The sequence below is a fragment of the Callorhinus ursinus genome, unplaced genomic scaffold, assembly GCF_003265705.2.
Source record: "Callorhinus ursinus isolate GAN/ISIS: 27379988/994484 unplaced genomic scaffold, GSC_fseal_2.0 scaffold16, whole genome shotgun sequence".
Classification (NCBI taxonomy): domain Eukaryota; kingdom Metazoa; phylum Chordata; class Mammalia; order Carnivora; family Otariidae; genus Callorhinus; species Callorhinus ursinus.
Window position 1 is genome coordinate 36769116 of NW_027397078.1, and position 13193 is coordinate 36782308.

Consider the following 13193-nt stretch of genomic DNA (forward strand, 5'->3'; position numbering starts at 1 on the left):
AGTCCCTGTAGTGGAAGCTTATGGATGCATGGTTCACTGAAGACTGGATTTTGTTACCTCCCATTACCCGGGCTCTCTTCAGAAGTGTTGTCAGTCCCTTTGGTACTTCTTGGAAACAAGTCTCTCTCCCAGCTTCATTTCCCTTTATTATGCTTGTAAGTGACTCGGTAATTCTTTGTGGACTTCAGTAACACTTGTACTATTTAAATTTGAATAACCCCAAAGGATCTAGATAGGTCAATGTGTTTAAACCACAGGCTTTAGTCTACATATTAGTTGATTAAAAACAGATTTTTATACATGATGTATACTTAATAAAAGGAGGGGAAGCAAGCAGATGTTTGTAAAATCTAAATGTGTTAGATTCTATTTGTTTGGCTCTCTTTTGCTGACTAGCTTTAGAAAAATCATACCTATGATCACTGAAGTGTAAACAGTTAGTTGATGTATTTCCCTAGAAATGTCCTGCTCAGAAGGGTCAGCCAAAAAGACAAGGAAAAAGATTCCCTAAGATTAACATACCAAAAGAAGTTGACAAATATACCGTAAAGTGGTCACATCTAGATCAAGGACACTGAATAATGGAATGCCTCAAAATTATTCTCTAGTCTCTGACCATAAAATGATTAGTGGTTGTGATTCATTTCATCCAAACAGAAAAACTTTTGGCTGTTGTCTGCGTTGTTGTTGTTCTTATTGTTAAGAGCTTTGAAAGCAAGGTTTTCTTTGATGCAACCATGAGAGCGTTAACTTGAACCTTAATCACTCTGTCTGGCTCCTTCCCTGACTTTCTGTTAAGGTATCCCATCCTTTAAGTGGGCAATAGTCATTTTTCTCCCTTAAAATATTTGTACTTGAGACGCTTTGAGTGTTTCAAAGCCAAAATCGAAGTGTGCTTGCTGGTCTTCCAGTCCCAATGAAATATGTGCCAAACCTCCCTCTTAATTCTGAACACATGAGAACTACAGATAAAATATTTTCAAATGGATTTTGAAGAATAATAACCAAGTTTAAACATAAATGGAAAGTCTCCAAGGACCGGAAGTGAAAGGAGATGCAGAATGGCGGGGGAAGGCTGAAGCTGGGCTACTCAGAAGTGGAGATGAGCCGGGGTGGTGGGGACCCCGAGCGGGAACATGGTGGAGAGTGTCGTGCACGGGGCAGGAGCCTCAGACGGGCCCATACACCTGGAGGCCAGGACTCCCCGTGGACACAGCGGACTCAAAGGGTCCCTCCCACCTTCTCTGGAATTGGAGCCAGACAGAATTCTCGGGGACAGAATGCCTCAGGCAGGCACGGAGTCAAACCCGGATCTGTGCCTCTCTAACACACGGGTGCCCTGCAGGAGCGCTCTCTCTGGGAAAATGACCTCACACCCCAGCATCCGAGTGGGTAGTTCACTTGGCTGTGCTGTGCCAATCCCCGGACCCCAGCCCAGGGAGCAAAGTTCCCATCAGATGAGCTATCGGACAGAAATTGTAAGATACGAGATAAAATCAGACTCTCGGGAAACATTGCACAAACACAGGAAAATAGGGAATTGCCTTTTTTCAAGTAAGCTTAAGAATAATTAAGTGTGTTTAGTCCTCTTGAACTTATGAAGGAGGGAATTGCATCCTGGGAAGAAGAAGAGAAAGTAAGTCAAGGAGAGGGAGATGTGATGAAGAATCCACTGGAAATGAAAAATGTGGTCATTGAAATGAAAAAATTGGGCAATAGGATAAAGACCAGATTAATAAGCAGAACTTGTTTAAGAATGACCAGAGAGATTTCTGTTTCTGATGTATGCATTTTAAGCTTTAAATAAAAGTGACTCTTTTCCTGAATCTACTTTTCTAAATCTAACATTTCAGAAAGCAGAAAGAGTAAATGCTTTCAGAAATTAATTTCGTGGCATAGTGAACTATTATCACCTTGATGAAATTACTGATTTTCAAAATGGCCCCATACTCTTTTTTTTTTAAATTTTTTAAAAAATTTTATTTATTTGAGAGACAGACAGTGAGAGAGAGCATGAGAGGAGAGAGGGTCAGAGGAGAAGCAGACTCCGCGCTGAGCGGGGAGCCTGATGTGGGACTCGATCCCAGGACTCCGGGATCATGACCCGAGCCGAAAGCAGTCGCCCAACCAACTGAGCCACCCAGGCGCCCCCCCCACCTGTACTCTTTTCAAATCCCTTTTTGCAGATGGCATTACAAATCCTCGATCTATTTTCTTTTCCATGAAATTTCCTTCCATTCCGTCTTTTCACTGTATTTGTGGAATTGTCTAGCCGTTAAAACTGTTAAAAATGTCTGCCCTAATCCTTTGCCCTGATCTTGGTCCATGACATTGTTCTATTCCCTGCCTGTGGCCACCTCTACCTCCATCCCATCTTCCCAAGAAGTTCCCATTGCTGTTCACCAAAAACTCCAAACCCATCCTTCCAGCCTCAGCGGAAAGAATGTGTCGTCCGGGAAACCTTCTCCGGGTAGCCCCGACCTCTGCCCCTTGACTCGTTCACAGCATCTTTCCCCCAGTTGCATCTCCTCGTGGACAAGGAGTAGGGAGTTTTTATTTGTGTTTCCCCAGTATCTCTCAGAGTCTGGCATTTAGTAGAAGCTCAGTAAATACTTGTGTGAATAGCTAAATATATGAATGGCATCAATGAAGAGCATACAGAACGAGAAGCGGGTTATTGTGGTTGAAAATTAGATTTAATAGTCATTGCAGGGGACTTTAAATTTGATGTTCTAAAGGAATAGGGAATAATTCTAGATTTGTAAGCCGGATAGTTATATGAAAACTGTGGCATTCAAGGAAATTTAATCTGGCATTGATAGGTTGGTAGACAAAGAATAGAAGCATGTACAATAAAATGTACTATGAGTGAGTAAATGTGCATGATGGGACTTCTTATATCTTACAAATGCCTATCAATAGTCATAATGTCAGTGATAGCCAGATAATGCAAACCTTCCTCTGAGGGACTGACCTCAGCCTGCCCGTAAAATGGTAAATCCTAAAAATCCAGTAATAGTTGATTTGCTGTGGGAATATACTCCTTATATTATTGCCATGTCTGATTCAGGTAAAGAACTAGAAATCCAATTACCTCCTTTCTAGTTCACCTAGTTCACCACCTATAGCTAATTATTCAGGTAAATGTGCCCGGGTTCGTACAAGAAGCAGGAACAAAAAGAATGAAATTTGAACCTTTTTTAAAGGTTCTTTTAAATGCAGCTCCTCAAAGTCAAGTTTAAATCTATAAATGTGGGGCGCCTGGGTGGCTCAGTCAGTTAAGCATCTGCCTTTGGCTTAGGTCATGATTCCAAGGTCCTGGGATCGAGTCCCACATCGGGCTCCCTGCTCAGCAGGGAGTCTGCTCCGTCTTCGTCTGCCCCTCTGCCTGCTTGTGCTTGCTTTCTCTCTCAAATAAATAAATAAAATCTTAAAAAAAAATCTATAAATGCTTAAAGCTCCATAAATTTCATTGAGGTTTCTGCAAAAGAGATCAGATTTTCCTGAATATGAGTAATTTTGTTATTAAAAGTATGTAATACTTCAGGATACAGCATAACATTTTCGGGATGCAGAATAATATTTTTCTTCTCTTTCTGAACAGCAAAACTTGGAGAGTAACCTCACCAGCCTTATCAAGAGGAACACGGAACTGGAGACCCTTTTGGCTAAACTCATCCAAACCTGTCAGCATGTGGAGGTGAGTGTCACTGTGTGCTGTGTTGCCCATGAAAACTGCTAGCCCATGGTTTTATACCCTCCTCGCCTTTACATTTTTAAGATGGGAATCTTTTCAAAATTAGATCTTTTGCTGAAGCCAAATATAAAAGATGGACAGAATTGGAAGGAACTAGAATCTCGGAGACTCTCTCCCCATGCACTACTTTGTCCCACCCCCGCTGCCACCATGACAGCTCTCCTTTACTTAGCATTCCTAGTATTGTAGATTTTAACCACCTTTACAAAGAGCATCCAAAAAAGCCCCGTATAAAAGGTGTTGTATCAGTTTCCCTGGGGCTGCTGTAACAAATCACCCCGGACTTGGATGGCGTAAGATGATAGCAACGTATTCTCTCATAGTTCAAAATCAAGCCCTGCTCCCTCGGAAGGCTCTAGGGAGGACAAGTTCATGCCTCTTCCCACCTTCTAGTAGTTCCAGGCAATTCTTGGAGTTCTTGGCTTGTAGCTGCAGCCCTCTCACCTCTGCCTTTGTGGTCCCATGGCCTTCTCCCTGTGTGTCTCTGTGTCTGCGTCCAAATCCCCTTCTCACAGGGACCCCAGTCATTGGATTGGGGCCATCCTAACCCCGGGGTGAATTCACTTTAACTCGATTACATATGCAAAGACCCTGTTTCCAAACCAGGTCATATTTGCAGATACCGGAGGTTAGGACTTGGACATAATCTTTCTGGGGCAGCCACAGTTCAATCCACTGCAGATGCACATTAAATGCATCTTAGTTGTCAGATACGTTTCCATGAAACGGATCACCGTCGGGATTAAGTCAAGAGTATGCAGGTGGCAGTGACACCAAGGACGAATTGCAGAACCCAGATCTTTCTAACCCTCTGCTTAGGATGGATTCACTTTTGGGGTGCTTGGGTGGCACATTCGGTTGAGCATCCAACTCTTGATTTTAGCTCAGGTCATGATCTCAGGGTTGTGAGATCAAGCCTTGCATCGGGCTCTGTGCTCAGCTTCTCCCTCTCCCTCTGCTCCTCCCCAACTCGTGCGCTCTCTCTCCCCCTCTCTCCAATAAATAAATAAATAAAATCTTAAAAAAAAAAAAAAAAGAATGGATTTGCTTTTGGCAAGGGTCTCTCCAGGGACCATTTTGAGCCTTGTTGATTAAACAACATGGTAAATAACAGTGAACAAGCATAATGTTTTCATTATCGTAGGGCACAGTGAATATGTGTTACAGGAATAAATGGATGAACAAAATGGAATGATCCATGTGCTATATTTTATTTTTATGATGTGATGGCATTTGATGTTTATGACAATAAGAAAGAATAATTTCTCTTTGGTAAAAAAAAAAATTACCTGTGTTTTATGGGGAAATCTTACAAAGGCTTTATGGATTGGGTGATTATTTCATTCAATTTCAGCTAGTTACTTCTTAAAGCATTTAGTGTCTGGTTTCTATTATGGCCTGTAGTGATTTCAGAACAACTGTCTTGATCCTAATGCAATATTAGTATGGCTTGAATTTACAAAATGCTATTCATTTTAACATGGAAAATGACTTTCTGTAACGTTCAGTAATTTCAAATGATAGATAGAAATTTACCAGCAGATTTTATTTTTATTCCAAAAGACTAGATATTTAGATGAGATAGAGGCTTTTTAAATAAAGCTATTACTGCATTGATTGTATGTGCCATTGGAGGTTATTTACAAGGAGTAAAGAGTATGCATTCCTTTCACTGTGTTCCTGTATAAAGCCTTAGGAATGGAAATGAATCCTTGTGAGTGAATAAATCTGGTATTTGGGAAATATATTCTAGATAAATATTAAAATTAATTATGAGTAGGAGAATGATACTGGAGGCACCTATCTTTTTACTGTTTTTATTATGTGTCCCTTATAATTATTAAGAGTCTCAGAGCGTAATTTTTCAAAAAATGGAGCATCCGGTTCTCATACAATAATCCAGTGAGTCTCTTGAAGTCTTATTTAAGGCATTGTTGAAAGGGGCAGCCAGGCGGTCAGCTAGCCCAAAGGAACAGAGCAGAAGCCGATACCCCCGCACGGGGGGGCGCAGGGGGCACCGTGCGGGGAGAAGGGCGCTAGGATACAGGAGCTAAGTTAGATGCAAAACTGCTTCATGACCCAAAGGGCAGGAAAGTCATAATGTCTGGGCAAAATGAGTTGTATAACATCCGTTTTCTCCAAGTTATTGTTTAACTTTGCAGCGACTAAGGCTGGATCAGGAGTAAAGCCCAACTCTGTGACCTGCCAGCCTGGAGAGTTACATGACCCTTCCTTAGGCTGCCTTGGTGGATTATGCGCCAGTACGATCTAGTACGATCTAGTACAACCTAGTACGATCTAGTACGACCTAGTATGACCTAGTACGACCTAGTACGATCTAGTACGACCTAGTACGACCTAGTACGATCTAGTACGACCTAGTACGATCTAGTATGATCTAGTACGACCTACTACGATCTAGTACGACCCCAAAAGGACTCGCAGTCTTCTTTTTGCCTTATTTCCCGGTTTTGGATAATTGAGTTTAACATGACTTCTGCTCTTCCTGTTCTAATCCCCGTTGATCCAGGAGTTGTGTTCACTGCACAGATATTTCTGGGAGAGGGCGTAAATTTTAGCCTCTGGCCAGTCACTTCGGTTTGTTCAAGTGTGACCCTAGCTTGTTCGCTCTGCTCACGTGCGGGGGGCATCCGCTGTGTGTGCGTCACATTGTACTAGACGCCAAGGGACCGGCCCACAGGGAGCTTACCATCCTGCCCAAGACCAAAGAATAACGGCAATGCAAAATAGAAAACTACTGGCTGTAGGAGAAGTGTGGACGCAGGACTTGGAATTTCTGAGAAGCAGGTGGCACTTGGGCATGTGGAGAGACAGGACAGGCACTACCTACAGGGCAAACCAAGGCACGTGGATAGAAGACTAAGGAGTGTATGTACACAAAGCAAGTAGATCGCCCTGTGGGAACCAAGTGTGTGAGGGGGATCAGTAGGAACCGGCTTTTGGGCGATGAGAATGGGGTGGGCTTTAATAATCGCATCACTCTCTGAACTTTACTGGGTCCTGAAGGTTTAGTGAGGGTTCGAGGAGCACAAAAACCTGGGTACCTTTCCCAGTTACAACCGGCATCCCTAATTCTCTTCAGTAAAGGATATTTTGGGCTAATGGAGAACTAATATGGATATCTTCGTGCAAAAGGCGCTGAGCGCGCATCCAGGGAGGAACCTCGGAGCACACGAGTAAACTCCAAAAAGCTAGTGGAATTTGTTAGGCACTTTTAAATCAGTGCAGTGGACAAGAATTTCCTGGTTCACATCCGAGGTTCCGAGACTGTATTTCTTCCTTTTCCTCTTCCTGAAGGTGTCCTTGTATTTGGGGCTGAGCATTCCGAGGGAAAATAATCCCCACACCAGCTGGAGCGAAAAGCTCCAAGCACAGAGGCGACTCTCGATTGTTGTAAATCAAATCAATGAATTCCCACCAAATCCTGAGGAAATGCCACATCCTTATAAGTCCACACCTCCTTCCTGGGATTCACTTCTGCTTTTCTTGAGAATGAAAAGAGTTGGAAGGTCTCCCCCCATCCCCATTGTTTTCGTAACTTGTTTTCACAGTGAGGGTAAGCAAATGAAATGGCTTTTTGATAGTGAGTACCAAATCTTTTTTAAAACTAGTGAACGGACGGAATGAAGGCCGAGGCAGCTCAGGACTCAGGAGGGAGAGGCATGGAAAGAGCAGTTTCAGGTAGACTCCCAAGAAATGTGTGTGGAATGTGGTGGCTGGGATTCTAGAAACGAGTGGGTTTGGGGCCACTGGGTTTTGTTTTCTTCAGGAGCATTGGACAGTAGAGAATCCCCTGGAATGAGTTTAGCGTTAGTTATCTATGGGATGCGGGACAAGCCTCTGAGAAGTGATCAAAATTTGGGTGAGCCACGGAACTTACCAGTTCTGGGTCAGATATGGACAGTTTCTCTTCATCGCCTCATCCTCCTCCCTGTTTTATTTTAAAAAATCAGAGGGCCTAGTTTATTAGCTAGGCACATAATGATATGTATCAAATTCTCGACACGTTCTGAGAATCAAGTTCTTTCACGGGGCCTACAACACCTGGACACAACCGAGATGTTCATTTGGGAAATTAAAGGTGACCAGTGACTAAATACACAGAGAGATGGTAAAGAAAACCTGGGGAACGGTGACTAATTAATTGCCAGAGCAGCATGGAGAAAATAAAGGCTCATCTGACCTCACCGTCCTTGCCCAAGCTCATCCTAGAAGGGTACTTTCCCCAAGCCAGCATCCTGCCTAAGTCCTGGCATTAGCCCCTTTGGCTTATCTTGCCTTGTTTGTAATTACTTTTGATTTTATTTTATTTTAAAGATTTTATTTATTTGTTCGAGAGAGAGAACAAGCATGAGTGGTGGGGGAGGGGCAGAGGGCGAGGGAGAAGCAGACTCCCTGCTGAGCAGGGAGCCGGCCCCTGGGACTCAATCCCAGGACCCCCGGATCACGACCTGAGCTGAAGGCGGATGGTTAACCGACCGAGCCACCCGGGGTGTCCTGTAATTGCTTAAAAACAAACAAACAAACAAATTCCTTTTGCCATTGTTTTTTGCACTAAGTTTTTAAATTATCCGTTTCTTTGATTTTAATGGAAACCTTGCTGTCTTGCTGGCTTCTGTGAGTTCTTCCACTGCTAGATGGCACGTGAAGTGACAAACTTCTTGGGGGTGAACTAAGTGCCATTTAATTCAATTTTTGCCCAGATATTGGGGCTCCATAAATTGAAAGGGAGGAGGGTGATGTGTTACAGTAGCTTGTGAGAAATGGTTAAAAAAAAATTGATTTGGGAAAACAGATAGGGGTCTGTGAAAGACTTTTCCCATCATTCACCACATCCAAAGAGCATTCAGTTGTAAGCTTTGAAATAAGGGGGGGAGACCACTGGGGTAAAAAGAAAGATGAAGTTTTAAGTTTAAATTATTTTATTATGCCGGTTTACGCAAAAGCATTCTCTCCTTCTGTATGGAAAACCTTGGCAATTGCTTCGTCTACAGCCATTGGATAAAGACCAGCGTCTGAACACTAAATTTGCTGTTTGTGTCTTGTGGACAATGTGTCTGATCTTGGATCACCTATGTCATGCCGGGGGCCAACTCGAACGTGCCAGGTCGTAACCCATTGTCCCCTGCAGATAAGGGTTAGATCCCCACCCCATCTGAGCCCTTGAGAGAATGCTCTCAAGGTATAATGAGAGTCGGATTCTGGCCTCATTAAGGCACATCAGGCAGCCCACAGTCATCCATGGGGTCTCCATGTAGACGGCTCTGGAATGATGATAATGGAATAGTACAAATATGGTGGCACTCAAAAACTGGATTATGAACCACTGTGGTAAAGGCTGCTCTCCCAAGTTCAAGTTTTAGGATTCCCAGGACAGACAAGAACTCCTGGGCTGCACAGAACCCCATTCTCTCCGGAGAGGATTGGCCACTGCATGTGTATCATGGCTGTGTATCCAGTTTACTCCACCAAGTTTGCTAAAATTGACAGCTCATGAAACAAACTTAACCTTTCTCCGAGGAGATTAAATGTAATTGTTTATTAAAGTAGTATGCAGGGGCGCCTGGGTGGCTCAGTTGGTTAAGCGTCTGCCTTCAGCTCAGGTCACGATCCCGGGGTCCTGGGATCGAGCCCCGCATCGGGCTCCTTGCTCAGCGGAGAGCCTGCTTCTCCCTCTCCCTCTGCCCTTCCCCCCAGCTTGTGCTCTCTCTCTCTCAAATGGATAAATAAAAAAAAAAAATCTTTAAAAAAATAAAGGGGTATGTAACACACACTTGAATGTCTTCCCCTAAATTCAGTGCTCTTGCCTTAAAAAAAAAAAAAAGAGATTCAGAAGCATTGGATCCTGTTACCTTCTTAGGTATATTCATGAGGAATAGTGAGAAGAGATCAGTAGAAAGTGTTCCAGTCTTCTCTTGTTTTGGAATAAGAGATGCATTTTAGGAATGAATGACTATAAGGTTTGGTCAGTTTGGTATTACTCTCGGAATAACATTCCCAAGTTTCCGCTTTGAAAGTCTTTTAAAACCATGACCCAAACCTCTTCTCATCTGCTATTCTTTCCAGCTTGGATGGAACGAACCATTGTGTCATATTCAGAATCCTCCCAGGTGGCTTGGATTGGAGTGTGAGCACATGTCCGTGCCTCTGAAGATAATTCCTTGGGCATATTTGAACTTAGCGATGCAGAGTTCCAAGGCTAATACTTAAGTGTGAAAGAATTGGCCTTAATTGGGGGCCCAGTGGATGAGCAGTGGGAAAAAGGGAGAAGGCATGTATCTCAATGTGGTCTCTCCCCGTGATAGAGGGATTCTTCATCACGTCTCCCTTAGACCATTCCACACACAGCCTCCTTGCCTTGAAATATTTAGACGCTTAACTAGAGCAGTAGGGATGCTTCTGGCATGATGTAAAGAATAGTAAGAATGGGTAATGACAGATCTAAACCAATGGCTATTGTAGTTGTCACACAGGATAGCGGTGAGTTGGACAGATCCAGCTCAGAGAGTCAGAGGTGTGAGAGGAACCATCCCAGATGAGAAGGTGACTGTCAGGTAGAAGATTAAGTCTCGTGATTGTGCCTGTTCATGCCATTCAGAGATGAGCCTGATTCCAACCATCAGTCCATCATTTTGTTACTGAACTAGCGTCTTTTGTTTCTGGGTCTCAATACCTAGTTTAAGTTGTGTTCTCAACAAATGAATATAAAATTGCTTTTTATGGTGATCAAGTTGAAATTATCTCTGTACATAAGGTAATTACAGAGTGGGAGAGAAATGGGACACATCATCTTTCACCTTCATTTGATTTTCTATTTTTAATTGCTAAATGTTATAGGGAAAACTGAAGAGCTCTGTTCTAATTTTGAAACACTCCAGCAAAATAATTGAGTCATGCATATAAAGGGTTCGTTAACAAGAGCACAATTGTAGCATTGATTATTTTTGTTTGAAACAGAAATATGAAATTTTAAATCCAGCTATTTAAAAAGCCCGAGGCTACCATTGAATGTAGAAAGCTTTCAGTGCGGAGCCACACAAATAAAGATTTTTACAACCAAAGGAGGTAAATTCCCAACCTGGGAATTTATGATAGAGCTTTTACTACGCTTTTAAAAGTATTTTCACTAGATAGAACGTCAGGTTTATATACGTGAGGTGATGAAAACTATCCTAGTAGCCTAATAATCTGACCAGGCAAGCTCAGTTTGGGGCCGTGATAAGTCCAAGAAAGCCTTCCGTCTGTTTACTTCGGTTGGGAAGGTGGCGCCTTGTGGTCCCTGCAGGTGTTAGAAGGTGATTACTGAATCGAGTCTTACAGGTCCTCAGCAACGTGTTCCCTGTGGTGTGGGGAAGGCAAAAGTGGCAACACTTACGCAGATGTATACAAAAACAAAAACGACCACTTAGCAAGTTCCTACCATCACAATAGCGTTTTGAGGCAAATGTCATTCAGATGACTGTGGAAATGTGACGTGTAGGCAGACATAACAAGATTCAGACAGTAAAAAAAGTGGGGGGGGGGGGGTTGGGGATTGAATCAAACCAAATAATAAAGCAACCGGAGTGGTTGCTGAACGTCAGCTGCCCAAATCAGGTGATGGAGTTGAAAGAGATGATTAAAAGCTTAGATTCCTAAGGGAGTTCTCAATCTGAAACATGTAATTTATTTTAGACCTGTGATTTTTAAGTTAAAAAGTATAAAATAGTTTGTTTCAAACCAGTGTCGGAATGTTGAGAACTTGAGTTTCACTACATTTGTAAGTTCCGTTTATTAGATTTCTAAGAGCTACTTAAGGATGTGAGAAGGTTTACCTTGTTAGGGTTTTAATTTTACCCTGTTAGGCATTTAAAGTGCTTATAAAGTAAGTTGAATATGTTACATTTGTAAATGCAATTTAAAATGTTACAGGAATTTGGCGATAAAAATCAGAACAGTGGTTACCCATGGGGGTGAGAACAGACGAAGAGGGGCTCCGGGGGTACCTTCTGGGTGATGGAGATATTTTTATATCTGGATTAAGCTGTTGGTTATGTTGGTTATCAAAATCCATTGACTTGTCCCTTAAGAATGATGCATTTTCCTGTCGGTAAATTTACCTCAATTAAAAAAAAATGTGTACAGGAATTTAATCAACAAATTTATGTATGGCATTGACTAATGGAGTTATGTCTGCTCAAGTTGAGTTAAACATTGATTCGGGACCCCCCTGAAAGTGATTATTCTTGGTTTTATAAAATTTCTTAGATATATGAATAGAATAATGAGATTCATAACTTGACTCTAAAAGCTTAAGGAAAACTACATAGTGGTTTGTTGATACAGATACAGTCCTTGGGCGAATATCCTCATGGTCTTTAAGTGCACATCTAATTGCCTCTCCTAGTCGGTTAGACTCCTCAGGAAGCAAGGCAGTATCTTTCTTTTCCTAGTATCTCCTGCTGTTAGCACACAGCACGTGGCTCTTGATGAGGAAACAGGACCCTCCCAGAGAGACCAGCTGCCTCCTTCTGCCCTCCCTCTGTCACTAGTGAGTGCATTTGCACAGATCAGCACGTCAGATAAATTCTCATCCTGAAGGGCAGAGAAAGGACCCTTCTTGAGAAGACCATACGCAGGACAGCGTTCGTACGATGGCAGATCTCAGCAGCCATAATCCCCGGGGGCCGTAGCAGGGTGGGTGATGCACCCTGGGAGCTCTTCCCAGCACGAGGGCTCTGGCACCGAAGAGGGCTCAGAGGGTGCGGGTGGCGGAGGGAAGTCAAGGGTTAGAGAACTGTCCATTGGGTCATCGCTGAGCCCTTAAAGGAGGTCACGGTGGGTCTTCCCCATTCCCTTGTTGTAAATCTGTCTCTTTCCTTTTGATTTTCTGGGATAGCCTTTCTATCCGTTCTGGTTTGTAAAAGACAAAAATAACCAGGTAGCCACTCTGAATCAAGTCGGGGGAAACATTTTTGAACACTTTCACACATGGAGGATGGCTAGTCAGCTTAGGTCTGAAGATGGTTTGTGGGGTGACATTTTCAATATCAGACTCGCTCTCTCTTTTTTTCCCCCAATATCAGACTCTCTTGATCTCCAAACACACACACACACACACACACACACACACACACACACACACACACACACAGCCATACCTCAAAATCGGCAACTGACAGACATCTGAATTCTATGATCTTTCCTTTTCTCTTCCAGACCAGGTTAAATTCACTTTTCACTGTCCTTTTGGCAAAGCCCAGCTTGTACACTGATAGTGCTCTGCAGTTTCCCTCCTACCACCCTCATCACTTTCACCACCACCACCACCACCACCACCATTGCAGAAGAAAACCATAGGGGAGAGCAAGTAAGCATGGATAGCTTCATTCTTCTTCTTCTTCTTCTTCTTCTTCTTCTTCTTCCTCCTCTTCTT

General features: G+C 42.9%; 1 protein-coding gene across 9 annotated transcripts in view; it reads left to right on the forward strand.

The window, feature by feature from the left end:
- The window catches only part of MID1 (midline 1), a 591209-nt gene that overhangs the window by 513394 nt on the left and 64622 nt on the right, over positions 1–13193 (forward strand). For all 9 annotated transcript variants that reach the window (XM_025857736.2, XM_073902107.1, XM_073902106.1 and 6 more), the window contains one exon: positions 3605–3700. In XM_025857736.2, the coding sequence (XP_025713521.1) occupies positions 3605–3700 (96 nt within the window). The remainder of the gene's footprint in view (positions 1–3604; positions 3701–13193) is intronic.